Source organism: Pelodiscus sinensis, chromosome 10, assembly GCF_052426305.1.
Source record: "Pelodiscus sinensis isolate ZL-2025 chromosome 10, ASM5242630v1, whole genome shotgun sequence".
Lineage (NCBI taxonomy): Eukaryota > Metazoa > Chordata > Testudines > Trionychidae > Pelodiscus > Pelodiscus sinensis.
The window spans coordinates 8840911-8867393 of record NC_143061.1 but is presented as its reverse complement, the minus strand read 5'-3'; the positions used below and the strand labels follow the sequence as shown (position 1 = coordinate 8867393).

The following is a 26483-nucleotide window of genomic DNA, read 5'->3' as shown; positions in this document are numbered from 1 at the left end:
AGGTTTTTCCCCTGCTCCTCCCATTGGCCGGGTTTTTGGCACCCTGAAAGCCAGGCGCCCTAGGCAACCACCTAGTTCACATCTATGGTCAGACCGGCCCTGGTGGCTTATAATCAGGAATCTGGCCATGCAAATTTGTGCTCCCGTCAGATCTCACAAGCTAAGCAAAGCCAGCTCAAGCTCTAGGGTAGGAGACTCCCAATTCCTTGCTGCAGGAGGTGGTGTAGGTGCTTCGTTAGGTGGCACTCGTCTTTGAACCAATGCCCTACAGTGCTGTCTGCAGCCCTTTTCCATATTACTGAGTCCCGGACAGGGCTTGGGCAGAGCCTCTTTTCCTGGGACAGGCCATAAGAGGTTCCTTAGTTAAGCAGCCTAGCAGGGTTTGTTTCCAGTATCTGTTGTAAATAGTCTCCTTTTTATTCTCTATGGCAGTGGTCTCCGACCTTTTTAAGCATGAGATCACTTTTTTAATTTAAGTGCAATCCAGGCTCTCTCTCAAACCCAAACCCCCTTGCCCTGCCTCCTTCCCACCCCTTCTTCAAGGCCCCACCCTGCTCACTCCAGCCTTCCTTCCTTCCTCACCTTCACTCACTTTTATCAGGTTGGGGGCAGAGGGCTAGGGTCCGGGGGAGCGGGATGATTTTGGGCTAAAGGATCTGGAGCATAGGAGAGGTTCTGAGCTGAGGTAGTTGAGCAGCAGGGAGGCTCAAGGTGCAGGCTCTGGGACGGAGTTTGGGTACAGGAGGACTCAGGGCTAGAACAGCAGTTTGGGGTGCAGGATCCAGCTGAGCACTGCTTACCACAGGTGGCTTCTGAGCGGTGGTGCAGGGGACAAAAGCAGGCTCACCCCTATCCCCTATCCTCTTTCCTCCGTCGCTTCCCTCCCCCCCCCCCCCGCTCCGTGGAGATGGGGGTACAGAGTGGAGGGGAGGGGCACCCTGACATCAGCACACCCTCCTCTTCTTCCTGTGCCCTGCATAGCAAGCAAGAATCTCTTGGGAGAGGAGAAGTACCGGCACTGCAGAGAGGGGCATCTGAAGTGCCGGCACTTAATAGCCTCCTGGCAAACCTGTCAGGGTCACCTGTCAGAGGCTCCACGATCTACCAGTAAATTTCCATCTATTGGTTGGTGACCACTGCACTATGGTGAAAGGCTTGGCTACATGGTGCATTCGTCCCCACTGCCAAAGGTGCAAATGTTAGTGCACAGCTGCCTGTTGCACACTAATTGGCCCACGTGGACCTGCTGACATGCACCCAGTGTACCCTGTGCTCGTTAAAGTAGTCTTGTTAACATTAACGTGTACTAGGGAACTCAGACTTTTTGAGCAAGAACGGCCGTTCAGTGGTGGGAGGATGGGCAGTGTAGGTGGTATGCAGACCCGCCCCCCCCCAGCCTGCCTGCTCCAGCCTCTGGCAGACAACAGCAGGCTGGAAAGGGCTGGGAGGCGGAGCATGAATGGGCACTTGTCAGGCAGTTTGGGAAAGCAGAGCTCTTCTGTGCCTACGCCACCTGCCACCCATGGAGGCAGGTAGAAGAACCTTTTCTTTTGGGGTAGGTAGAGTCTACATCGGTGGGTCTCAACCTGTGGACTGCTTGTGGTCCAAGCGCACGACAGCGACCCACATGTCATGGCATCCTCAGGGATGGAGGCGTAGATCAGAGAGATAGAGGGGGATGCTGACCACAGAATACGTAGAGAGCTGCGTACACAGTCTACAGCGTTAAATAGGTTGAGAATCAACCACTGGTCTACACTAAAGCAGCACAGTAGTGCAGTTGCACCACGTCAGTATTTCAAGTGTAGACATACCCGGAGAGGACAGACACCTTAGAAATAGGATAGACCGATATGGAGTGATGAAATGTAACACTCAGGCCGTGTCCAGACTCGGGGTTTTTTTTGGGAAAAGTAGCCTTTTCCCGAAAAAACTTCCCCTGCGTCCAGACTCAAGCCGCGTTCTTTCGAAATTATTTCGAAAGAACGCGGCTTTTCTTTCGATGGCGGTAAACCTCATTTCACGAGGAAGAACGCCTTCTTTCGAAAGCTCCTCTTTCGAAAGAAGGCGTTCTTCAATGTAAAGAGGCCATCTTCGAAAGAGAGCATCCAGACTCACTGGGTGCTCTCTTTCGAAAAAGCGGATTTCTCTTTCGAAAGATCCGCCTGCAGTCTAGACGCGATCTTTCGAAAGAGGCTCTTTCGAAAGATGCTTTCGAAAGAGCCTCTTTCGAAAGAAGCCTGCAGTCTAGACATAGCCTCAGTGGGCAGATGGACTGACTGGAACGAGAACGGGATTGGTTTTTATTTGCATTTCAAAGTGCCACATCAGACCTCAATTAAAAGCAGAAGTCCTAACGTTGCACAAAGAAGATTGTTCCTACTGAACTCTGCTCCTCTCTTGGTGTTTGTGTCACCTTTAGGGGCTGCTGCTTCCAAAGAAATCTATAAGGTGATGCCCTCTTAATTATAAATTACCACTGATCTGGAGATGGCACTAGAGATAATCCATTTATCTCATAAGCCCTGAGTCTACTACAGGTACTGGAGAGACTCTTTTAGTGCAAGAGACAGGAGTCTGCAACATTGGGGCAAGTCTGATCTTTTCCCCCTGCGGGTGGCTATTCATTGGTACACCAAAGCATTTGGAAGCAGGAAATACTGCAGACCTCAGGGGATTTCCAGTCTGAAAGTAGCCAAATATCGAAATTCCGAGCCCTGGGTGGTTCCTCTATCACTAACAAAAAGCAGCACTCTGGTAGGGAAAATGGGTGGAACTGCTCAAAAAACAAAATGAGGACACACTGATTGAAAAACAGGTGTGGTGGACCTTTAACGATGACATCCTTTCTCCAAAATGTTCATTAGTTATTGGAGTTAGAGAGCTGTTAAAGAAAAAAAAAAAACCTCCATGACTTGTCTCAGATGGGTAGCTGTGTTAGTCAGTAACTTTAAAAACAATTTTAAAAGAAAAAGAGTCGTCCTGTGGTACCTTAGAGACTAAGAAAAATATATGCATAGTATCATGAGCTTTTGTGGGCAAAGCCCACTTCCTCAGAGGAGATGTTCTTGAATAGTCTGGCTTAAAAATCCTTCCCGCTTTCTGATGTTCCCAAGAGAAAAGGAATGAAGTTGGATCTCAGAATTAATTTCTGCTGAAGATGCAGAAGAAAGCACTGCTTGCTCAGACTGGCTAACTGGGTAAGACATATTTGAACTGTATTCTTCCTCTAATCAGCCTGGACATTTTTACTGTAGGTTTAGTTTTATTAAATGGACCGAAAATGCTTTCCCCTTCTGGTTTAGCACACCATTCCTGGGGGATGCACGTTATAAGACCCAACGCCCACATTTTACAAGGGAGGAGTATGAAAGTTCATTTCAGAGGCACTGAAATCTGAACACAAGCACTGTTACTTATTCAGATTTATTGGTGCTGGAAAACATTCAATCACAGCTTTCAAACAGTGTCCTTTTAAATAGCTTTGCATGTCAAGTGGAAGAGAAAAACTGAGCCCCCTACACAGGAGACAGAGTATGTCTAGACTGCACCCCTCTGCCGGCAGAGGGATGCAGATCAGGCAGGTTGAAATTGCTAATGAAGAGGGGATTTAAATATCCCGCACTTCATTAGCATAAAAATGGCCACCACTTTTTTTCAATCACAGAGCTTTGTCGGAGAAAAGTGGCAGTCTAGAGGCTGATCTTTCGCTAAAGAAAGCCTTTTCCGATAGGTCCTGTATACCTTGTTTTTATTTAAATCCCCGCTTCATTAGCAATTTCGACCTGCCTCATCTGCATCCCTCTGCCAGCAGGGGAGTGCAGTCTAGACATACTTAGACTAGGGAAGAGGTTGGGCATTTCTTTAGGGATGGTTCTAAACGAATACGGGGAAAAAATTGAGCCCAGATCTGTTCTTCTTGCAGACAAGGGCAAAACTCCCAATGAGTGCAATGGGAAAAGGAGTAGGGCTGTAAAATCCTATTTAATCAGTTAACCAGTATATTTAGGACCTCCCCCACTGTCTCTATTTTTTTTTTTAAGTGAAAACAAAATGTAAGAATCCCACCACAATTGCCACCAGGCAGACACAAATATAGTACAGTAGGGCTATGTCTAGACTGGCCAGTTTTTCTGGAAAATCAGCCGCTTTTCCGGAAAAACTTGCCAGCTGTCTACACTGGCTGCTTGAATTTCTGCAAAAGCACTGACTTCCTACTGTAAGAAATCAGTGCTTTTTGCGGAAATACTATGCTGCTCCCGTTCGGGCAAAAGTCCCTTTTGTGCAAAACTTTTGCGCAAAAGGGCCAGTGTAGACAGCTGAGATTTGTTTTGCGCAAAAAAGCCCCAATCGCGAAAATGGCGATCGGGGCTTTTTTGTGCAAAAGCGCGTCTAGATTGGCCACGGACGCTTTTCCGCAAAAAGTGCTTTTGCAAAAAAGCGTCCGTGCCAATCTAGACGCGCTTTTCCGAAAATGTTTTAACGGAAAACTTTTCCATTGAAAGCATTACTGGAAAATCATGCCAGGCTAGATGTAGCCTAGTTGTGCAAGGGGCCAGGTTAGCAGCCTTGGAGAGATCCTTTCCATTAGAAGCAGTCCCTGACTTAGCCAGAGCACAGCCCGCATTCTAGGAGCGAGATCGTCTCATAACGCTTCCCTTCCTGTTCCTCACGGCATGGACCAGTGGCCCTCCCATTCCTGATTCTGCCACATTTTCATTGGCTGTTGTCTCGCAGTGGGCAAGAAAGAGCTGTCTGTGACCACCTAGCAGGCTGTGCTTTGCAGAGCCGACTTGGGGTCATTTAAAGCAGGCCGTTGCTAAAGGCCAGGAGCAGCACATGGAGCAGTGATGTCAGCTTTCCTGCCACCTTCTACCGCCCCCTGTGGCCTCCGTAGGTGCAGTGCAAGGGAACCAATGAGGGGGGCAGCTGCCGAGGTTCGCGTTCACACGGTTGAGATTTTAGCTGCTCACGATGTAGCACGTAACACCAGCTGCCAGCGTGGCTGGGTCTGTGGAGCCTTGATCCCCAGCACAGCTCTTTGCAGCAGAGGGACAACGGGCACCAGTAGATTCATGAGCTCGGTGAGCTGGTACTGAACTGCACAAAGAGCCAAATGTGGCCTACTGGCCAGGGGTTATGCCCCGCCACACCAAACATGATCAACGCACCCGCCTTTTCCCCAAGCGGCTGAGTGAACGGCAGCAGAGTTGACCCTGCCTGGGTACCGCCTTGCCCCATAGGGTGTGGTTAACAGAGCTGAGACCAGTGCCTGCCCACTGCCTAGGAGTGGCTTGTCAGAGCCGTGGCCCTGAGCCTGCAAGCAGTCACTGCTTCGTGGGCAGGAGGGCAGCGGGCTGGACTAGTTTCACTCTTGTAGTTGCTGGATCAGTATCTGTCGTCTATGCTGTTGCTGCAAAAGCGGACAAGCCGGTGCTTGGAGGAGCTGCAGGTGCACTAGGAGCATGTGCATGGGCAGTGGGTAAATCAGGTAAGGGAAGGCACAGCCTTCTCAAAATTGCCTATGTGCCTCAGCTGCCGGGGAAGGCATGGGCCACGGCATGACAGCCTGGCTCCCTGGACACTGGGGAAGGCTGGGGCTGCATCGCAGCAGCCTGGTCCTCCTGGCTGCCAGGAAGCTGGGGCTGCAGTGCAACAGCCCAGCTTCCCCAGCCACCAGGGAAGGATAGGGCAATGCAACACCCTTGCAGCATGGCAGCCCTGGCCCTCCAGGTGGCCAGAAAGAACCGGGCTGGAGGTGGGCGGGGCTTGGCTCCAGGGGCGGGCCTCAGGTGGAAGGGGCGGGGCCGGGGCTTCCTTTCCACCAGGAGTTGCATGGGTGAAGGCTTGCACGCAGATGCAGGCAATGTTAGGTTGGAGAAGAGGGAGGATCCTCTCAGGATCTGGTCTGCCGGAAGTTGGGAATAGGGGACTGTGCTGCTGGATGACTCGGATTCCTTGCGTCTGTTCAATCCCTCTGGGGCACCTGGCATTGGCCACTGTGAGAAGGCAGGACACTGGGCTAGGTGGACAATTGTCTGACCCAGCCTGGCCTTTCTTATGGGCGTGCGTTGTGTAGTTTGTTAGGCACTGGGGGGGGGGGGGGGGGGGGGGGGGAACATAACGGTGCTGGCAACACCAGAATGAGCCAAGGAGACAGTTCTGTCTCCGCCCAGTCCCGGGCCTTCCTGCAGATAGTTATCAATTGTGGTTGTGGGATGAACGCTGGGAGCCACACAGAAACCACCCAACGCAATTCATATGGAAAAGCCACAGACAGGGACAGCTTTGAATCACTGCAGGCCTGGATTTGAACTGGAAACGTAGGGAGGAAAGGCGCGGGGGTGGGCAGCTGGTTGTCTCCAACCCTCTAAACCATCTGGTCCCCCAGGGGGGATCCGAGCTAAGGCTCATTCATTGAAATCATGAGCAAAAGCCCAAGTCTGCAGTGTGGAGCATTGCTTAAAAAAAGCTGCAGAGGCTGAGTCACCCCCAGACAGCTCCCAGCCCCCGGCCCTCAGGCATGCCCACTGTATATCATACACTGAAATAGGTCACCAGTTTGTAGTCGCAGAGCTGGGTTCACGGTAGGTTTGCCAACGTTTTAATCGCACAGAATCAAACACCCTTGCCCCAGCCCTACGCTGTCCTGTCTGAGGCCCCACCCTTGGTCACTCCATCCCTCCACCCCCCACTTGCTCTCTCGTTTTCACCAGGCTGGGACGGGGATTGGAAAGCACGAGGGGGCTAGGCCTCCAACTGGGGGTGTGGGCTCTGTGATGGGACCAGAAATTTGGGGTTCAGGAAGCAGGAGGGGGCTCTGGGCTGGGGCAGAAGGTTGGGGTGCAGGCTCTGGGTTGGGGGTGCAGATTCCAGGGTGGAGCCAGAAATGAGGGGTTTTGGGTGCGGGAAGGGGCTCTGGACACAGGTTGAGGGGGGGGAGAGTGTAGGCTCCAGGAGAGAGTTTGGGTGCAGAAGGGGACTCAGTGATGGGTCTGAGGTGTGGGATGCAGGCTCTGGGACAATGTTCCCTCTAATCTTTTCCACCCATGTGCAGAATAAAATGTGTATGTGCACCCAGGTATGTGCAAATGTGCTCCATCCATAGACACACACAACCTAGCTGGGGGCGCTCTGCTCATCTGCAGAGCAGCATTGGAATTTCTCCTGAGTGGCCACACAAGTGCCCAGCTTACAGGGTGTGTGGGAGAGGCTCCAAGCTGGAAGAGAGGGCAGAAGTGCAGGAGGGGGTGCAGGCTCCAGGAGGGGGTGCATGCTTTTTCTGGGGACTCTCAGGAAGCAGCGACATGACCCCCAGCTCCTAGGCATAGGGACGACCAGATGGCTCTGCACCGTGTGCACTGCCTCCACCTGCAGGTGCAGCCCCCGCTGCTCCCATTGGCTGGGAATTGCAGCCAATGGGAGCTGCAGAGCCAGTCCACATGACGAGGGGCAGCATGTGGAGTCCCCCTCCCTGCACACTCCCATGCCTCAGAGCTGAAGGGAGACATGTCACTGCTTCCGGGAGTCCCATTGAGCCAGGTAGGGAACCTGCTACCAGGACTTGGCCTGGTCAGCGATGCTGAGCACAACCACCAGGGTCCCTTTTTGATTGGACATTCCAGTCAAAAATCGGATGCCTAGCAACCTTCACGCCTGCATACCTGGCGTCCCCCTTCCCCAAAGCAGAGACACTGCTCTCCTGCCAGCTGGAGCGTAGGGATGTAAAATCCCATTTAATTGGTTAACAGGTTAAAGGGGGTGGGCTGGAGTGCTCCTATCCATGGTGGGCCCCACAGGGCTGGAGCAGCCCCCTGCCTGTGGCAGGTGGGGAGCTGCTCCCGCCCCCACTGGCTAACCTTTCACATCCCTAGTCCACAGCCAGTCAGTTGCTGGTTGATGAACAAGACCACGGGTGGCAGGGGAAGACCCAGCTGGGGAGGCAAACCCCAGCCCCACCCCTTTCACCCAAGACTCCGCCCCTGGAACCAAGCCCCGCCCACCCACAACCCAATCTTTCCTGGCCACCTGGAGGGTCAGGGTGGCTGTGCTGCAGTCCCGGCCCCAGCCCTCCCCAGCAGCCAGGCATGTAGGAAGTTTTGGGGAGACTGTACCTTCCCTTGCCTACTTTACCGTCCACCCATGAACAGAGCTCTCCTTCAACCAGCCCTGCAGTGGGGGCTACTGCATGGCTCTGCTCCATCCCCAGGGTAGGGGGCTCTGTCCTCTGGGCAAGAGCTGACTGGGAGGGTGGCTTTATTGCCTGCAAAGCTGCCTGTGGGTGCGGAAAGCAGAGGGCACAGGAAGTCCCTGAGCTACTGAGCTTGGGGCAGAGGCTTTGGAAACAGGTTACAAGGGCCCTGCGTTGCTGCCCCACCACTTCAGTTTCTTGCTCCTGATTGTTACTCCCACAGGGAAACCTGACTCCACATGCAGAGATGTCCGTGGGGCACTACCAGAGCTGCCTTGGGCTTAGGATGGTTTGGGTAGGTTGCCTGAGGCCCCACAGCCCCCTAGTTGCCACCTCCTGGCATCACGTTCCAGCAGCCTCACCATCATATGTGGTAGGTAGCAGACGAGGGCTTGCATTTCCACCTCTGGGGAGAAAATGTGGCTGGGCACAAAAGCATAGCAGCACCTGAACAATGAGCCTGAGTCAAGATTTGTTCTTCGGGGACTTACAGCTACACACCTACCTCCCCTGGAACATCTTGGGACGTTACCCAGCAAGCACCAGGGAGTCCTGGCTCTAAATAGCACTGAGACACAGCACTTCAATAGCAAGACCGTCTCTAATTATCTGGCTGCAATACATTAACCTCTTGCTAAATTCATCTACCCTTGAGGAGTACAACATTTCTGCAACCTGCATTTCCCACTTGTAGCTGTATTCTTCTTGTCAGGTGGTTTTTAGCGCCGTTACTGTAATTGTAGTAATCATTTTCCATCTATCGATTATTAAAAGATTTTTTTAAAGAATACCATTGACTTCTTTAGCATTGCCTTCATTTTTCAAATGGAGAAACTGAGCCACAAAGACATCGATTGACATATCCAAGGTTATCCAGCAAGATCAGAACTCAAACCTCAGAGTCCCAACTCCAAAATCCAGTAGATTTGGTGGACACATTGTTTAGGACTGCCTGATCCAGCAAGGTGCTGAGTAAAGCTGGTCGGAAAAACAAGAATTCCAGTGTGTGATCACTTCAACAGTTCCGAGTTTTGTTTTCATTCTGCACTGCAGATAAAACTAAGATCTTTTTAAATTCTGCATAAAACACCCAGGCGGACACCCACCCTAAAATAGCCTGTGGTTGAAGTATTCACCAAAATCTCTACCCTCACCCCCGCGTCCCGCTAGCCCAACCCATATTTCATAAGTCCGTGCTCTGAATCAAAGAGAGCGTAGCCTTTGAACGTAGGTCTCCCACATCCCACATGGAGTGACCTAAACACTGAGCTGTTGACTATGTTGAAGAAGGCTTCTCTCATTTGTAATTTGACTGGGCCACTAAAACCAAATCATTTTTGTAACACGTTTCAATGTTCGCAAATAGGCATTTCCAACAAAAAGCATTGTGTCAAGAAACTCCCAAACGGATTCTCATGCCGAGTGCCCTCTGCTCTATTCCCCTCACTGGAATTGCTCAGCACTTTGCAGAACAGGGCCCTAAACTTTTCTCAGTTCGGGAAGCCAGAATTGGTGATGTTTCACTACGACGTGCGAGAGGTAGTGCCGGATCATTAGGCTGCTCAGCATTTGCACTGATGTGCACACCCGCCACCATACGATCGGTGTGAACAGAGCTGGAGGAATCCAACAAAGCACCAGAGCAGTTGTTTGAATAAAAGACACAAATTTGCTGTGATGCTATTTGCGACCCTTGAGGACATTCATAAAGGCAAATTTTTGTTTGGAGAAAGAGAAAATGCCTTAAAATGTGAGGCTTTAAAAGCACATTAAAGTTATGAATGAGTTAAACCTCAGGGACTGAAGTAAAATCCCCATTGCATCAATGACGGAACGGAGGCAGAGAGGTAAAGTGACTTGCCAAAGCCCCTACAGCCTGTACATGGCATAGACAATTCTAGAACCCAGACCATAATTTTTGGTCCTCTGATGTAGCCAAAATATTGATGCTAAATTGTTGGTTACATAACTAAGTAACCATTTAAAGATCAGCTAGCTCTCGGAGTCAGGAATCGCATCCTTCTGGGGTTTCTGTAATGTGGCATGCAAACCGAGGGAGCACATAAGAAACAACACAATAGTCATACATCATTTGAAAAGGTGTTTGTCTTATCCTATGAGTGAATCATCCCTAAAACAAAACCAGTTAAGGGGTGGACACACCAAGCTCCCAAACAGCTCAAATACACCATGTGAAATGGGTATGGAGATTTTGAGTTTCTTACTTTCTGAATCTAATCAATAACTCATTGATTGAGGGGAGGGAGCTGTTGCCTGAAAAAACAAGAACTCTTGAGATGGTGTTTCACAACCCCAGGTATCATCAATGTTTAATAGTAACCATGCTGCCCACAGGCAATATTAAACAGGTTCTTGCAGCTGAAGTGCAGAGCCGGGAAGCTGAGGAAGAGCCAATGTGGCAAATCTCAGCAGGTTTCCAAAAGAATCCAAGAATACACGTTTAAATTCCGTCCTTACCTGACAGGATGGCAAACTGCCTGTGGAGCTGCTCAATTATATCCACTGCAACCAGCGGCCTTATCTCCTGCTGCATGATTTCATCTGTGCAAGTGAAGAGAAAAAAAAAAGAAAGAAACCCTCACTGAGTTAACAAGACCCTTCACTAGAGCTCCATTAGAACCCAGCGAGACAAAGGAGATACTCAGTGCTGAAGAGTCTGGCATGGTCATTGGCTCAGATGTTATCATATGACTCTTTGCAGTGGAGAAGCCTTGCAGAAAGTCCCATCTCCATCCCCACTACTTTCTCTATTGTCCTGTGTTTGCAGAGAGGGCTTTTCATCAAGTGACTCCGATAGATTTAGCAGCGCTTGTCACATGCTTGCTCAAGACCATAGGCCTCTCTTTGCAACTTCATGTTCCATATTAAGCCACTGCATCTGGGCCCCCAGATAAAGCAGCTTTTCAGTCCTTTGAAACAGTGATGGCTATTTTAGATACAGTACCATGTTCCTGCCCCCCCCCCCCTTTCTCTTTGCTCTCCACAGAAGGGCTTTCTGAGTAACGGACCAGCCCTCTTTCCTCCCCCCTCCAGTTTCCTTTGCTGATGCTTTTTTTTTTTTTTTTTGGCAACAAGAAAATGCATCACAAAAAGGAGGAAACTAGGGGCTTTTCTCTCATCAAAACGAAGTCTGCTTTTTGGAAGTACAGATTGAAAAGCAGCTAAAGATAGGGAGAACAAACAGCTGATTCTAACTGGATGCATTTAGTGGCCAGGAACCAATAGCATAAGCTGAACTACAGGCTGAACCTCTCTAGTCTGGTACCCTGGAGACCTGACCGGTGCCGAACCAGAGAATTTGCTGGACGACAGGAGATCAATCTTATCTAGCAGCATTACCAACACTCCCACTTCTTACTGGGGTCTTAGAAGACACATAGGAGTAAATTAGAGCTAAATAACAGCACAGAACACTGAGAGGCTGCAAACAAACTTTATGGGACCACAGGAAACTTGACCACACCCATGAGAAGTGGACATCCAGCTCACTAACATCATGCTGGACCTCAGATGTTGCCGGGCCAAAGAATGCCAGACTAGAAAGAACCAACCTGTAGTTAGATTCTTTCCTCTCCAGAAAGAGGGGCCTTACTGACTTCCCCCTCCCCCCCCCCCAACCCCGCTAAATCTGAAATGGTTTATTTACAGTGGGCCAGATCAAAAGTTTCCTGACATTTGCCAGGCAAGTTCCATAGTACTAGGTATAGTAGGAGGCAGTCCCTGCAGAATTTACAATATAACTGGACAGGACAAAGGAAGAAAGCACCATATTCCCATTTTACATACGGGGAACTGAGGCCCAGAGAGACCAAGCATCTTGATCAAATTCACGTAGGGCCTGTATGGCAGAGCTCTGAGTTAAATCCATTTCTCCAGAGTCGCACTCCACTGCCTTAACCCCAAATCCATCTTTCCTCTCAAAACACAGGCATTAGAACACCAGAACTTCAAGTGCCTCCTACCATGTGGGGTTAATTTGCCAATATGCTGATCATGACCCATCTCAGCAGCAATCCATAAATGCTGGGATTATGGGGCTAGTCTTTAAACTGAGCTACACCAACCGGTAAAACATCCTGCCTCCCCTCATACTCTGAAAATGTGTCACTGGCTTGGTTTCAGCAGATCAGTTAGGGCAGGTGTTCTCAAACTTTTTGATACCGTGATCCCCTAAAATGCTCATTGAATTTGTGAGAGCCCTCCCCCCCCCACACCAAAGTTGTTAAGCAGAAAAAAAAAAAAAAAGCCCCACCACTCACGCTTGTCACTGTGCTGCAGGGAAGCTGCCGGCGCCACGCTCCGCAGCTGTGGGAGGGACCCCAGGGAAGCCAGCAGCTGCGACCCCTCTGTAAATTCGGCGCGACCCCCCACACTTTGAGAAACGCTGACTTAGCGTATGTCTACACTACAGTGTTATTTCGAAATATCTTATTTTGAAATAAACGCGTCTACACACAAAATGCATTTCGAAATAGCTTTTTGCTATTTCCAAATAGCGCATCCACACTGATTGGGCACTGAATCGCATTTAAGACCAGCCAGAACTGGTTCCTGCAGGGCATCAGGTCAGAAGTTACCTTGTGGCCAGGGTGGCTAGCAGGTCACCCTGGGAAGGGCTGGAGGTCCCCTATTTCGAAATAAGCTTCTACACAGTGCTTATTTTGAAATAACAGTTTCGAAATTGGCGCTGTTCCTAATGGAATGAGGTTTACCAATTTCGAAATAAGCCCTCTGCTATTTCGAATTAATTTAGAAATAGCAGTTGGCTTGTGTAGACTCCAGGAAAGTTATTTCGAAATAACTTTGCTGTGTAGAAATACCCTTAGATCCCAGTGAATCCTGTCAAAGCTCTAAGACAGGATAACTAGAGGGCGCTAGGGTCATTACTAATGTTCCCTCTAATCTTTTCCATCCATGTGTGGATTTTTTCCATCCATGTGCGGGATAAATTTTTATGCGCACCGAGGAATGTGTGAATGTGCACCATCAGCAGAAACAAAACCCCAGCTGGGGGACTCTGCTAATCAGCTGGACAGCATCTGAATCTCTTCTGAGCAGCCGCACAAGCACCCAGCTTACAGGGAACACCTGTCGTGTGTCGGCTGGTGGGCTGCAAGGACCCGCTGACTTCAAAAGATGCAGGATGGGCTCCTCCTGCCGTGCAACGCCTCCCCTGGCATTAACCTGTCGTGCTTATGTAACAGGGCACGTGAGCCTGCAAGGGATCCGCAGGCACCTCCCATCAAACACACGTTTCATAAGCGGTGCTTGGCACTGCTATCCGTGGGCACAACTCAGGGCAGCCAACTGGCGTCCTGCTCATTGATGCTGAGGTTTATTTTGGCCCCGTTAGTCCAAATCGCCATGGGAGGAGCTCAGCTTTATTAAATACTTCCCTTCCGACGTAGCAGCCTCGCCAGCTGTTTAGACAATTTCATTACAGCTCACCGGCACTGCCAGCTGGCTTTCCAGTTAGCCCTCGTGAACAGGGCCCATCCGAATGCCCATGGCACAGGGGAGAGGGAGCAGGCTGGGAGGGAGGAGAGGGTGCAGCACCACAGCTGAGAGCAGAAGAGTCCTTGTTCGCTCCCAGAAAACCTGCTCTGCCCTCCGAGAGCCCCGTAGCTTTGCAGCAGCGGCATGACCAGCCACAGCCTCGGTTTTACCTTCCCAGCCTGCATGTTGGGTTTAGTTTCTCTCACCACCAAAACAGTCAGCCCACCACCTGGCACAGAAACTGGATTTTCTTGTGTGTCTCATTCTAGACACAGAACTAGTCACTGTTACCACAAAGGCCTGATCCGACTCATCTTTTGGTCTCGTTTTTACTAGTTGGCCCCTCCCAGCTTGCACTGTGCTATGCAATTGAGACTCGCTCTGCAACAGCGTAGAAGTAGCCTCATATTCTTCAGTCTCTGCCCCAGAGACCCTTGTCACCCCCTGCTACCCACCGGTCAATTGCCCCAGACCCCGTTTTCCCCCTCAGAACATCTCTGTGGGGGAGCCAGGACTATCCTGCCTTAGCAATGAATGGTGATGTTTGCCTTGTCCAGAGTAAAGATTTCTGGCCTGTTTCAAGTCTGGTGAGCCAAAGCACGCAGGCAAGGCCAGAGAGTCAGGACAACGCAGATTAAGCAGGGTACGCAAGACCACGTCAAGACCACAGAACAAGTGGCCTTGTACTGGTATTTGTTTCTGATAAGCAAAAAGTACAGACGCGGCCATGAAACTGTAACTGTGCACATAGCAGTAACATCCTGAGCACCAGGATGTACCCCAAATAAGGGCATTGGACCTCTTATGCATCCTACGCAATATGTAATCAATTGGTAAATATTATTAGCACGACCAAGTCTTGCTTTGCTATAAATTGGGTTTAGTAAGAACAATCGATGGGAGGGAATGGGCAGGATTAACCCACACGTTCTGCTCGAGGGAACTAGAAATGATCAGGCTCTTCACACCGGCAGCCCAGGGCATGGTGTTCCTATGCGTGGGAAAAGACGGAACCACAACCTCCTACCTGGCACAGTAGGCAGCAAACAGGTGATGTGTAAGTGAATTGGGCGTTATTATTGTCTATAGTAGATCTTTTAGTAATTGCTTTTGTGTTGCTTTGTGCTGTATTAATTGCTTTAGAACATGGGCTCCCAAACTGGGGGGCATGAAGAAATTCCAGGGGGAGTGCGAAGCAACCCAGCCTCCTTCCCCCCTCCTCCCCAATCAAGTTTTGCTGCCCTGTTCGGTTCCTTTTTCCCCTTCCCCCTCCCCCCTTTTCGCTCAACAAGCTTTGCTGCCATTTGGGGGGGCAGGGCATGAGGGTTTTTCAAAAATCATGATGCCAAAAAGTTTGGGAACCACTGCTTTAGAATGTATAGTATTTATGGTTTAAATTGTATAGTACTTGTTCTTAAGGCTTGTAACTGTATTAACTGCTTAAAGCTTGCAATAAATAAGAAAGTGGTTAAGTAGCCCTGAAGCGTACTGGTTTTCCTTCCCTTGGATCTAAAATACATTGAACCACACAACAATCTTGTGTCATCATAGGGTGCCACTAGATCAAAATTCTCCTCTCACACGGATGGCAGAGCTTTGCACACACTTCACACAGACGTAAGTACCTGGAGCAGAGGCGAGGCAGGGGAAACTGAGTCCCCCCCCCTTCAGAGATTGTTCTGGAATCCACCACCATATCTTGTCATGGAGCTGCCAAAGCAGGCCAGCTGCTCTGAACTTATTTGTTACTCTGATAGTACCTAAAGCCCCCAGCCATATGTACTAGGCATGATAGAAACCCGGAGAGGGAAAAGTTCCTTCCCTAATGAGCCCACGTCCTAAGTCTTTCATTCAGTAGGTTTCCCCTTCATGGTTTTTAGAGTGGAGAGGTCACGAAAGCAGCAAACACAGCATGGTTTTAGTTATTCACAAAACCAACAGCAGCCAGCCAGCCCTAAGCCAATCAGGGTCTAACTTCACAAAGTTTCCCTTTCCTTCTGACCCACCATAATAATGATCATAGATACATCATCACCACCAAAGCCCATTTTGGCATCTCCAAACTCTGTAAAAGAGAGACGTTCCAGAGTCCAGGCAGTCTTCTAGGAATGTCCCTGTTGCTGTTGATTTCGTATGGAAGGTGCTCAGCTCATCGATATGGTTGTGAAAACGAAAGGCAGGTTTGGGCTTCATCTGTGGCAGAGTTAATCAGAATGACTCACAACCCATGCGCCCTAGCCTGGCTTTGGTGGACAGATTACACGCATAATCCGGATTACCCTTGCATCTAGATACAACAGACTCTGCTACTATTGCTCCAGGGAGTTAGAGATGATAAAAACAAGCAACTTGCCTTCCTCATGTTGGCAAACATGAAATGCATTACTAATACTAACCAACCTAGGGTGGAGTGGGTTTGGTTTCCTTTTATACAGTAGTTTAGAAGTTTGGGTTTTTTAAAATATTTTTCTCTAGTTTTAATGCTCTTTGGCATACCGATGGAATTTTGTGGGAAAGGATCAAATGAAGTCATAGAAAGGAGTCTTGCTAAGGACCGAGGTCTTCTCAAGGCCCCTGACTGGGTGAAATTTTTCTTTCCAGGGTTTGTTTAGTTTGGGAAAGAGAAGACTGAGAGGGGACATGGAAGCAGTTTTCTAGTACATAAAGGGTGTTACAAGGAGGGAGAAAAATTGTTCTCCTTGACCTCTGATGATAGGAGAAGAAGCAACGGGCTTATATTACAGCAAGGGAGGTGTCATGATCATAAGGGTTAGCCTGCGACAAGACAGCCACTTGCAGATCTGTTAAAGTGTGGTTAGGAAAGCAGAAACGTTCACCAACAGATTTGTGTGTGTTCCCTTTACGTATATCCGATTTATGTCCATTGATTCTTTCCCGCAGAGACCGTCCAGTTTGTCCAATATATATAGCAGTGGGGCACTGCTGGCATTTGATGGCATAGATCAAATTACTAGATGTGCAGTCAAATGACCCTTTGATTGTGTGGCTTATGTTGTTTGCTCCAATGATGAATTCGTCAGTGTAGATATGTGGGCAGAGTTGGCATCTTTTTTGGTTGCAGGGCTGGGTTCTTGAAGGCTTATGATGTGGTTGTGTGGCATGGTTATCAGAAAGAATGTGTTTCAGGTTAAGGGGTTGTCTGTAAGCAAGGATAGGTTTTTCTCCTCACACACCCCTTCCTTTTCCTTTTTTTTCTTTTCCTTCTCCCTCGCCTTCCCCTCTCCTATTATTTCGAGTTTTCATATCCCCTACTCATAACTCCGGTCATCTGAACAAGTGGGCTGTGCCCATGAAAGCTCATGATCCCATCTACACGTTTTGTTAGTCTATAAAGTGCGACCAGCCCATTTGTTTTTTTCTGTAACTTGGCTACCCCCTGAAAAATAGCAACGTAGGTAGGAATTTCAAACTGGGACAAAGGAATTTGGGGTTTTTTCCTTCCTTTGTCTCTGGGTTAGTTCCTCTCCAGCTACTGAGAGACAGACAGGTCTCTCTCTCCAAGAAACCATTCTTCACAGTCTGTAAGTAGGATAAAGTTTAGATAAATCTGTTAGGTTTTATTGTTTTATGGTTTGGGTGTGGGATGTGATGTCTGTGCATTTAAAAATGGGTTTTGCTCTCCTTTGTAACTAAGTCCCTAGCCCCTGGTAAATTTCTCCTCCGTGAGTATATTATTTTGTTACTTTTTCATCTAGTCATTATGCTTGCAACAGGCATATTGTGGTGATAATAAAAGTTCTTTCTCTTTCCTTTTTATTAACTTGGTATTGGTTAATGGTCGTGTCCTGGTTTGTACTTTAGGGGTGAGATTTCCCAAGTAATCTTTCCCCTGATCTTTGTATCAATACTTGGGTGGTGGCAGTGGAGATTTTATTCCCAAAATCTAGGTTGTTAAGATTTTGAGAGGAAGTTTTATACCAAGTCTGGTAGATAAGGTTTTGAGGGACTTTTGCTGGCCCCCACTTCTGCATTTATCGTGCCAGAGTGCGGAAGGAGCCATGACAGGAGGTTTAGGTTGGACATTAGAAAAAAATCCTAAATTGTCAGGGTGGTGAAACACTGGAATAAGTTGCCTAGCGAGATTGTGGAATCTCCATCAGTGGAGATACTGAAGAGCGGGTTGGACAGACACCTATCGGGACTGTCTAGAGTGTTCGGTCCTGCCGTGAGGGAAGGGGACCGGCTCTGATGACCTCTTGAAGTCCCTTCCAGTTCCAGTTCCAGTGTTCTGTGATTTGAACAAGTCTCTAATGAGCAGGTGTGAACATGGCTGGCAATTTGGCCAAATTGGGGCATCACTTTCACAAAGGTAGCAACATCCATATTCCTGAAGGAGTTAAGAGCAAAACATGAAAGTGCTCTGTCGCCGGACGGTTACAGCAACTCACATGGGAGGTGGGAGACCTGGGATTCCGTCCTCTTGCTTCAATGGCTTTGAAAATGATTTACTCACCATGGAACAGCTTAAAGCAGGACAGACTGGGAGACCCATGTCATCCCCCACTCATCAGAGAGGAAGCAGATCTTAGTTCAAATTCCTCCTCCCTCTCTCCGGTGAGGATGGACCAGAATCAAGCGTCTCCCTCATCTCAAGTGACTGCTAACTACTGGACTAAGCATTATAAGGGAGCTCTTTCTCTTCCTCCAAGTCACCACTGAGACACACTACCTATTTCTCTACATTTTTATGAATTGTGTGCGTGCCTCAGTTTCCCCTGTGATTTGCATGGCTACCCAACAGTTGAGGGTGGGCGGAGGACTGGTTGCTCTCAGGGGAGGCTGGAAGACATACAGCCTTGCAACGTTTATACCTGAGCCTGAAGGAGTCATTTGAAAAGGAGTGGCCAAAGCCAACCCCAGATCAGTGGAAAATCCAAAACAATGGCAAATCCAGCCAGTAAGCCATTGACACCTAACAACCAATGACTCAGAGGGAGATGGATTTCTCCACCTCTCAGCAGGGAAGCTGAGCAAGGACTCCAGCTAGAGAACAAAGCACTGGAGAGCTGGGAGGTGAGGAATAAGAATTGGCTGTTGGAGTTGAGAGTGGTTCTCACAAGGGAACTGACCCACATGGTCAGACAGAGAGACACAAGGTCTTTACACAGTTTGCTACAGCTTGGCTTGGCTTTAGCCCAACCAGAATGGACTTAGACTACGTTTTAACCTTCATTTCTCCTAACGACTTCCTAGGCTGTGTTCCAATTCACCGTCACATGTAGATGATGTAGTGGCACTTAGAACACGTTCAGAGACAGAAAGAGTTTGCTCGACAGCCTTTGCGGAGAGCCAGCTGACTTTTAGCTCATGCTGTAGTATAGAGGCTCATGCACGAAGCTCCAGAGATCCCAGGTTCGGTGCCGCCTGTTGGCATTACACAAATACTTGGCGTGGTGCTTTAATAACTGAATGGCGGGCTAGTCGCTACCTCGACGCAGTCTACCTCGACTGGAATCACTGAACAGAGTTCATGGCAAGATGCAGGAGGTGCTACTAGAACTGCAGATGTTCAGTCCAAGGAAGTCGTGAGGCCATGTCTACCCTAACGGGGTTCCTCCAAGAAACTGTTCCAAATATGGGGGCGTTGCACGATGCTGTGGATTCATGACAATCACCCCTACGTTTCCCTGGGAATCTATCCCTTTGGCCCTATCGGAACATAGAACATGTGGGTCCGATCCTCCTCTTATAGCAACATGAGAGCAGAGCTATTCCAGCAGAGTCCCTAGAGTGATACCGACGTAAGAATGGCATAAGTCACCGCCGAATCAGGCCCCATAAATTAATGCTGCACACTGGGGTCTTTTCTTCTTTGAAGAAATAAAGCAATTATAGTAGCCATCTGTCTGGCCTGGCTCCTCTTTCTGATCCTGGGGGGGAAGCAGCAGGAATAGAATCTCATCAGTTACGCCTTGTGATTCCTGGCTCCAAAACGGGAGCTTCAGGGGGTAGCTGAGTTAATCTGTACAGGATAAACTTAAAAAACAACAAATGGTCTGGTAGCACATTATAGATTCACAAAACATGTAGATGGTATCAGGCGTGGTTCTTGGTGTTGGGACTCTTTTTCCTTTTAATCAGGATGCTGCATTTCAGACTGGGGTACTTTCACCCCCTCTCTCCTGGCAGGTCTGGAGCACAGTCTGCAAAAACCAGCTCCCAAGAGAGCTGCACCGTCCACAGCTGATTACAAACACGTCTTGTTCCCCTCGCTGAGCAAAACTGAATTAGTTTCTACGCTAATGACCATGAAGGGTTTCCAAAGGCGCGCCGGAGAGGCGAGCTGCCAGGGTGAAAGACGCAACTGTCTAGCAGACTGACACAGCAATTGCTTGTTTGAGTCATGATTGCTTAAGGAAAGGCAGTGAGGCAATCAGCCGTAACAGGACACTGGGGTTTCTTTGTTTTTCAGGGACTGGCTGCTACAACTGCCTTGCCTGCTGTGACTGTGCTGGAGAATGGCATCAGCCTGTCATTTCAAGCTGCTGATGTGGGGTTTGTGGGTTACAAATTTCCAGAGAAAAGTTCATCAGATCCCATCCTTATTGATGGTGGAATGATGCATCTGCTGTTTACATCATGTTCTGTGGGGTGTGGCAGACAAGCTAGGGGTGAAAGAAAACCCGTCTCAAACTCATGAAGGAAGCCGTCCTAATTCCCACTTGGCTCGTCCGCGATGAGAGGAGAGATAGGTCCTCCGCTCTCAAACGGGCACAAATCTGACATCGGTGCCGGAATGTAAAATTCAGAGTGACAAGGTGAAAACAAAAAACAAAAAAGCCCCACGCAGGAATGTGCACAGGGTCAGCGATTTTACCAGAAATACAAGGACTGAAGATTAATACTGGACTTAAAATAAATTGCAGTACAATTAAAATAGAGGCCATGACTTTCAAGGCTACTGAGTGTGACCAGTTCCCAATTCACTTTGGTTAGGAGCTGCAGGTGTTGAGCCCCTGGGGCCAGAGGGTGGAGTGGGAAACCACCCCACTCTGCTTAGTTTGCAAAGAGAAAAGGAAATGAAAACATTTTTTAAATAAACCCTATCGGCTCAATACACAAACAAATGTTCCTTTGCCTTGTTTCAGAGAATTTAGCCATCTTAAACATCATGGCTGAGCTTTTCAAAGCCATCTAGGGAATTTTAAGCAGGTATCTTCCTTTTGATTTTTATAGAAGCTCTCTCTCAAACCCCCTCACTTTTGTAAATGTCAATCCATGTATTTTAAACAAACCACTTCCCCCACACGCCTACCACCCGGCAACTATAAAAGGCACCTTGGATTATGAAAACCAGAAAGATTTACTTTAGATCACTATTTGCGACAATTTCTTTTTTACTTTTTAAAACTCTCTCAATGAAAGTCAACAAGAGCAGTTCCACTTATTCTTCCAATGGAATCACTGAAGTCATTTTCTCTTACAGGCTCACCGTGCTGCAGTATTTGGGTTGCAAATGTTGCAAGGGAATATTTGCTGGCAAACAAGTAACTTCTATTAAGGTTGTTTTAAAAAATTAATTTCATGGGAGCATTGCAGGGTTTGGAGAGTGTAAAAACTTCTGTGTTCAAAAAAATTCTGAGCCCCTTTGAAATCTTGGTTTCATTCCCAGGACAGAATGGACTAATCTGGGAGGTTTAGGAGTAACAGTTCCCACGGCTGTAATGCTGCAGGAAAGCAGGTGTATTAGGCTAGGCAGATTAAAGACCTGGCACTCTTATTCAGGCTATGTCTCCACTTACTGGAGGATTGACGTTCTATCTTCTGGGGTTCCATTTAGTAGGTCTAGTAAAGACCCACTAAATCAAATGCTGAGGGAACCTCCACCAGCACCGGTACTCCTCCTCCTCCTGAGGAGTAAGGGAAGTTGATGGAAGCGTTTCTCCCACTGACCTTCCACTGTGAGGATGGCATTGAAACTTGTCTTAAGGTATATTGACTCCAGCTACCTTTTTTACGTGTTTGGAATTGCATACTCTAAGCCGACCTTTGGCTGTAGCATACACCTGGAGTTGGACGAAACTGCTATTGACTCAAATGATGCATTGCAGATGCACTTACAGTCCCTTGGGAAGCAGAGGCAGCCAGAGGACAGTGTAAAGGGGAGGTCCACTGGTGCACTCCCAAACATAGGAAGCAACTTCTGCAGTCTTGCAGGCGGCTTCTATATGTTTCCATTAAAACAAAAGGAAAAGGGTAAAAATCGTAAGAAGCTATTCTGAATTCAGAACAGTGTCCCAGAATGACCAGGGGGCAGGAGCTGACCTACTGTCCACACAAATCTTGCATCACACGGCAAATCCTCTCTGAAGTTTCTTCTCCCTGTAATGCTAACTCCAGACCAGCATCCATCATCCTGAGCAGCTACCACCACAGAGCTTTGCTTCAGTGCCTCATTGTGGGAGGACTTCCAAATGTTTCTTCCCAGTCTGAAGCGTTCAGTAGAGGTTGTTCAAGTTCCATTTGGTTCATTTCACCATGTGGTCTGCCTTCCTGGCTCCGGAGCCTCACATTGCTCATTTTTAGCTCCAAATGACAGGGAGGCAGTTGAAGATTAAAAGGAACCTATGTGGCGGTGATGTTTTTCCATGCTCAAAGATCAGCCATAGCCTTTCAATCAGAATGACTTAAGAGCCTGTCCCATCTAATGTGTTGCCAGGGACACACCTGACTCTGAAGTACTTAATAAAATGAGGTGATGCTCTTTTTTTTTTTTTTTTTTTTTGCTTAAGTTCCTTGTGCTTTATACTCTGGTCCACTCTGGTAACTGGAGGACCAAGAGATCCACATGCTCAACTCAACCCCAGAAAAGGAGGTAGGAAGGAACAAGAATGAAGTCTCCATGAAGAAAAGCACCAGGCCAGTCTCCTCTGTCACATGCTCCATCAGTTCTGCCTCACACAAGGGCAGCTGAGAATAGTTTTCCAGGAATTTAACAGTGTAGCATACAGCAAATAATAGCTGTTCCACGGCTCCCACAGATGTTAACTGAGTATTGGACCCAAAGACCATTGACCTATTGAAAGACTCCCTTTGATGTAAATAGGGTTTCCTTGACCTTGCCTTTCCTTGACCTATTAGTCAAAGTAGGCTGAAGAGAGGGTCTGAGGGGCCTTTTGTCCAGCTGATGGAATGTAGGATTTGTCTCCACTGTGTGGTGGATCCATGCTTCATCAATCGATCCACTGGCTGTCAACTTAGCAGGTCTAGTAAAGACCCACTAATCAACCACCGATTGACTCCTGTCGACTCTGGTACTCCTATGTTATGCCTGGGGTCAGCTAAGCAGAGAGGATTGGGGAAGAAAAAAACTATTATCCTTAGAGTAATAAAGTCCTTACTTTCCACACACAAGAGCTAACTGCCATGGAGGCTTGGTATCAAAAATTTCTTCAGATGCCCCCAAACACATTAGCTAGGTGGTAACTTATCCCAGCAAGCTGCCCCTGTGCATTTTCTCCTAGGTAGTTCATTTTAAATCAGGCCGTGTTTCCTCTACTACATAGGTGTTTGTTTTTCCACTGACATGGGACTGAGCCACAAACTTGGGATCTAGGATTCAGGGGTGTTTGGATCATGGCCTCATGCATGTGCTTAAAATTAAAGCACAAATGTAGTGGTACTGAAGCCAAAAAAATTGTGCATGCACTTAAAGATCAGCATATACTGTACTTAAATACTTTGCTCATACAATTTCTAGAGATTTTGGGGATAGCCAGGAAGCATAGGCGCAGGAACTAAGAGTTGGGGGCAGCACTTAGGTCCAGCCTAGTGCCTGGATTCTAGCTGCTGGCCCCATGTAATGGGGGCTCTGCTGCTGGCCCCAGGCACCGGGTTGCCAGCTTCCACCATGAATGCCAGGGGCTCTGCTATCAGCCCCACGCCCAGGGTTCCAGCTGGAGCCCCACACCCAGGGTCCCAGGTGCTGGCCCCATGTGCCGGAGGCTTCACTGCCACCTCGCACATCAGGGGCTCTGCTGCCAGACCCACCTGCTGGGGTCCCAGGTTGAGCCCTGTATGCTGGGGGCCTGGTGCTGGCCTCAGCTGGGGGTGGGGGTGGACAAGGGTAAGGGAGTGCAACACCCCCACTTTTAAAAAAATGTTCCCATACCACTGCCAGGAAATTCAGAATCTGGTATGAGAGTCAGACCCAAGTCTGTCCAGAAAAGGGGGGGGGGAGAAGAGGCAGATCCAGAGTTCTTGTTCAGGGCTCCTTTTTAACGTTAACAGATCAGTGACATATTTATTCTTGGGTCATATGTCAACATAAAGGAGGCAACCAGACTGGAAAGGGTGGCTGACCGACACGGACTTTGGCAAAGCAGATCCTTACTGCTGCTACGCACACAGTGCGACTGCTAGTGCCTGCTTTGTTTTAATGCAGCATGCCAGCTGCAAGAGAGCTTTGGCACAGACCTCTCTTTAGTGGGAAGGAAACGCTTGGGTCATTTTTTCCAGTCTAACCATCTCTAGTGAAATGAGCTGTCGATGTCTGACTAAGGGAGAACAATTTGAAAGCCCTCAGTAAATCAAATTCCTCCTCCCCCCCCCCCCCCCACAGGGCTTCTGGAAAGAAAGTGAAAATAAATCAGATTCCTTTTTTTGCCAGAAAGAGTTCGCATCTTTAGGATTTGCAAAAATATTTAGCTTCTGAATTTGAGCTAGGTGGCCAGAAAAACTTAAATATGCAGCTAATGTCTTAAAGGAGTTCTATGACCAGGCTTAATTCAGAAAAGGCTTGCTATAACTGTATGCAGATGATGATTGCAGATTATTAAGGCAATAATTAATTCTGGAGGGTCTGTGTATGTATTCACCGTTCAGATTTTAGGTTCTTTCAAAAACTCTTTGCTTTCTGATGCAGATCCGCGTAATCATTACCAATAGCAGTGTAATAAAATCATACAGGGCTGTAAGTGTAAAAGAATGCAGGAAATGAACATTATGCTTATTGTGAACATTTTTATATTATGAAGTGCCAAAAAAAAAACCAACAACCCCAAACGACTCACCCACAACATTTCAATGTCTTTTGGCAAAATAAAATAGGAGTTTGTTTGAAATGGAGAATACAGTCAGTTTCAGAAAGCTCGAAGAAAAAAATGCCTTCTAGCTAGTAGAAACTCCCCTAATTACAAAGACATTCGAGACCAGAGTCTAATCTCAGTTACAACTTCAATGGATTTACTCCAGATTTAAAGCAATCAGCAATATAACCAACATCAGAATTTGGTCCCTAGACAACAAACATTTCGGAATGGTTTTTAATTTCGGCTTTCCCCCAGAGCTAGGGTTTATTTTACCTTCTCGCCTAAAGTCCTAGCTTCACAACACTGAGGAAACACTTTAAAAACTCCCTGCTCTGTTAACAGGATGGAACAAGAGGAAGCTTCATCTTTCACCACCCGCTTATTTAAAGTCCATTGTGAGTGACAAATAGTATCCGGCAGACTCCAAATCTAGCAATCAAAGCATAATGCCTAGTACATTTGCTATATTACTTTGGCACACGGCGAAGTCATTCGAGAGAAACAGACCGGACGGTGGGAGTCATTACACATCACTCCCCAGCCTGGCCAGCAGATTGTTTTTCAGATGGAGTGACCTCTTTCGGCATCCTACCCGCCGGATTAGTTCTTTATCTCCTCACAAAAGCATCATCGTTTTATAACCAATTCTTTTTTTACGATCGCTGCCCAAGGCGACCCTCCAGCTGGCGAGCAGCGGAAATGTTCAGCTGCTGCCTCCGGAGCCGGCTCCAAAGTATTTCCTTGTTTCGGCTGTTATAGGACCCCGTCGCCTGTAGCACCTTTCCTGTGCACCTCAGAAGCACAATAGCAAAAAAAGTAGGATTACACAAAGCCAACCTGTCTTCCTGAAGAGATCCAGGGGCCTTTCTTGGGATCTTCTTCTCCAAACTGCCATCCCCATCTCGCTTCTGAAGTCTGTTTACAAGGCTGAAAAAGGGATGCCTCCCCCTCTGCACATCTCGCACACAAAACCATGTGCCTGCCTCATCTCACAAGCTGTCTGGCTGCTCCTTTGGAGTCTCTCTGTAGTAATGAGTTCGCATCAGGCGGGGGAAGAGAATCAGATTTGGTGCAGGGCAGATCTGTCCTAGATTGTGATGGGGCTGCTGGCTGTTTGGTGCGCACCCAGACAAAGAGATCAGATACAGTGCTTCATAGCGCAGTGACACAAGCCACCAGGGGCTTGACCGACGCAATACCCAATCGATAACTTTCTGAGAGGTACAGCTGGGCTTATTCCCCTCTGACTCTTAGTTAGGCATTTGGATGTTTAGAGAGACACTAGAGCGATAAGCAGTATGAATACCTACACCGAACAAACAGAGTTTTTGCTCAATGGATTTAGTGTAAGCAGAGCCCTGCGCAGGTACAAAAATGATCCAGGAGTGCAGATACCCACTGATATAAAGCAGATAGCTGCAGATTTGCAGGGTTCTGGAGACCATACTGGTAGCCACATTCGCAAAAACGAGCCGCAGATACTTGCATCCACAGAGACCTGCGGATTTAAAAGGGATAGCTGCAGATTTGCAAGAGTTCTAGATACAAAATTTGTATCTGCAAAAATAAGATACAGATATCGACGTCCATAGCCATAGATATCTGCAAATATAAAGCAGATATCTGCAAATATAAAGCAGATATCTAAGCAGAAGTAATTTGATGGGGTATCATTAAAAAAAATAGAATTTCCTAAAATTCCCCCCAAATCTTATGGACTACAG

General features: G+C 48.1%; 1 protein-coding gene across 6 annotated transcripts in view; it reads right to left on the bottom strand.

Annotated features, from left to right (window-relative positions):
- Positions 1 to 26483, bottom strand: part of MCF2L2 (MCF.2 cell line derived transforming sequence-like 2) — a 317180-nt gene that overhangs the window by 237273 nt on the left and 53424 nt on the right. For 5 of the 6 annotated variants that reach the window (XM_075938060.2, XM_075938055.2, XM_075938058.2 and 2 more), the window contains exon 2: positions 10670 to 10753. In XM_075938060.2, coding sequence (XP_075794175.1) covers positions 10670 to 10753 — 84 coding nt within the window. Of the gene's footprint in view, positions 1 to 10669; positions 10754 to 25596; positions 26058 to 26483 lie in introns of those variants that run through there. The other variant, XM_089780738.1, reaches the window with a different exon arrangement.